General features: G+C 36.8%; 1 protein-coding gene across 2 annotated transcripts in view; it reads right to left on the reverse strand.

Annotated features, from left to right (window-relative positions):
* The window catches only part of LOC122073473 (O-fucosyltransferase 7-like), a 35,673-nt gene extending 33,585 nt beyond the window's left edge, over positions 1-2,088 (reverse strand). Inside the window, exons 1-4 of one of the 2 annotated variants that reach the window (XM_042638067.1) lie at positions 1,770-2,088; positions 1,104-1,202; positions 720-819; positions 519-586 (exon numbers count right to left, since the gene is read on the reverse strand). In XM_042638067.1, coding sequence (XP_042494001.1) covers positions 519-586; positions 720-819; positions 1,104-1,202; positions 1,770-1,919 — 417 coding nt within the window. In that variant the 5' untranslated portion in view covers positions 1,920-2,088. Of the gene's footprint in view, positions 1-518; positions 587-719; positions 820-1,103; positions 1,206-1,769 lie in introns of both variants that reach the window. The other variant, XM_042638066.1, reaches the window with a different exon arrangement.
* Positions 2,089-2,609: the final 521 nt, after the last annotated feature.

A 2,609-nucleotide genomic window follows, 5' to 3' on the forward strand; every position in this document is an offset into this window, starting at 1 on the left:
AAAAAAAAAAAAAAAATGTAATTGTGTGTACTTGTGCGCATGCATGCAGAGAGAACTTTCATAAACAGATTGAGGACAAGCATTATAAGTGAGAAGACTTAAACCCATATCTGAGCTCTTTACCACTCATCCACAACAATAGGCTTCTTAACACAGATAATTTACATGGTGGTGCTACATAATTTACAAAATAAACTATACAAAGAATGAGGCCTGCACAATTTCCTTCCCTAATTAAAATATAAAAAACTAGAGATGCACAATTCCTTAATAAACATAAAAACTATTATAAGATACATTGAGGTTAACCATCTTCCATTTTCCCCCTATCAAAATCAAACTGGTTGAGAACAACCATTATAAGTGGAAAATGGTATAACCTGCAGGTCAGGCTGATACAGGTCCCCATCTACTGATTGTTGTAGAACCATGCATGATATTCATATGAATGCATATATACATATGTAGATATATAAGTGCATGTATAGATCCAGAAAGAGTGATAAAATGGTACTGACCCCAGCCCGCATCTGGTTGAGACCACCATTAGTGTGAACAAGCAGGTAACCTCGGGACTCTAGAGGAACTGAAAGGCAGGAGGACATTATAAGTGGATAAATAAGAAAATATGTTCTTCCATTGATGAATAATGGCAGAAAAGGCACTTAAGATAGGGATATCTGCATAACCAAATTAATCCATTACAGCAATTCTCTTACATGAATAGGATGAACTAGGCTCAACACATGGAACGAAATCACGATTACGTGGTTGCTTCCACAACTTCTCAGAATCCAAAATTCCCCTCGCACCATTCAACTGTCAAGTCTAAAGGAGTGAAAACATGAAAGATGTATGACTACTTTGTATCAATAATCACATCTAGATCTAAACATTTTGATCGATAGGACACCAGAGGATTAAACAGCTCGGTATCTGGAGGCAACTGGCAAGCATAAAACATAAAATGAAACGAAATCTAAGTTCTCTTCTTTTCTTTTTCTTTTTTAAAATTGGAAAAGATAACAAAGAGAAGTAGAAGCCTATACCCATAAATCACAATATGAATCATCTCAAAAAATTTATAAAGAGAACACAAAAACCTTATGCAAAGGCGGAGGCGCTTTGGACAATTGGGGCGGCGATAACTCTTGCATCCAGCTTAGCTCATTGAGCCACCTCTGGTGCCCAATTTCATGTTGCTGCTATAAGAACAGATTCTAGATCAGCACAACTACATGTGAGGATTATCACAGTCCAATTTCCATTTTCTTATTTTTTTTTTTAAATAAAAATTATAATTAAAATACTAGACAAGACAAGAAAACCATTCCCCTGTTGCCAATAAAAGTGGATACTTAAAATGGGATAATACCAAGAAAGGAAAAAAGAATGTGGATACCTGGAGTAGTGAGGACTATAATTTCACAAGAATCATTTGAGAAAAAAAGGGAGGGGGAGGGGGAGGGGGAGGGGGAGGGGGAAGCTTCTTAAGAAAAAAGGTTTGAGAATGTGAAAAGCAAAGAAGAGGTAAAATGACGAGATAGATTGGCCGATTCAAAGAATCAAACTGCAAAAGAATAGAAAGAGGTAACTCTTCAAGAAAATAAACCCTAACCACAACCCAAATCTGCAACTGATAACAACTCGGAGAGCTCAAAATCCTACAAGAAAAGTAAGAAATTAACAGAAATACAGAGACCTACTATAATAACTTCCAAAAAAAAGAGGAACAAAAACAAAATGTCGAGATTTGAGTGGGGGATTACCGTTGGAAGCTTGTAAGATTCGGAAAGTGTCAGGTCATTGGAGAAAGGAGCAACATGTACAGAGAACAGAGCCAGTAGAGCTATAACGCATACTGAAAACGTTAACACCGTTCGCAGCAGTACCAAGGTCTTATACCTACGCTTCTGCATCTCTCTCTAAAACCCAGAACCAGAAGCAGATTCAGCACAAAAAACCATTAGACTGGGTTTCAGTGAAGAAAGAATGAAGAAAACCTCCTAGTTGGGTCACTTCTGCTTTTGTTTGCTTCTCGCCGCTTCCACTACCCTTTTTCGTTTAATTACTACGACTGAGGTCGTGAAGGATCTTATAAAGCAAAAAAACGATTTCCAGAAATAATAATAAAAAGAAGAGAGAGAGTGTGTGCATATAGTGCCGAAGTGAGGTGAAAGTGTGAGAGAGAGAGAGAGAGAGAGAGAGAGAGGGGAAGGAGTCAATCACTATCCTTACAAATTCTAATAACTGACTAATTCTCAGTAACGTTCTCTAATAACGAATATCCTATTATCTAATAACCTCTAATAACTAATAACAAAATGACAAGCGGTTGCAAATACCAAAATGGTAATTGGAGGATCTTTAGCAATCCTGACTCAAGATTGGTCAGCAATCTTACCGTTGGCAATCGGCCTTGATGAGACAAACTCACCGTTGCTTTCATGAACAATTGGATTTTTTTAATGATTTTGCCCTTGTTACGATATCAATTCCTGACTCCATTCCTGACTCAAGATTGGCCCGCAATTTAAAATTATGATTTTTAATTTTTATAATTATAATTAGTCATAACCCGTATAGATCCATGCACTTATTCTTATTTG

Source organism: Macadamia integrifolia, chromosome 3, assembly GCF_013358625.1.
Source record: "Macadamia integrifolia cultivar HAES 741 chromosome 3, SCU_Mint_v3, whole genome shotgun sequence".
Taxonomy (NCBI): Eukaryota; Viridiplantae; Streptophyta; class Magnoliopsida; order Proteales; family Proteaceae; genus Macadamia; species Macadamia integrifolia.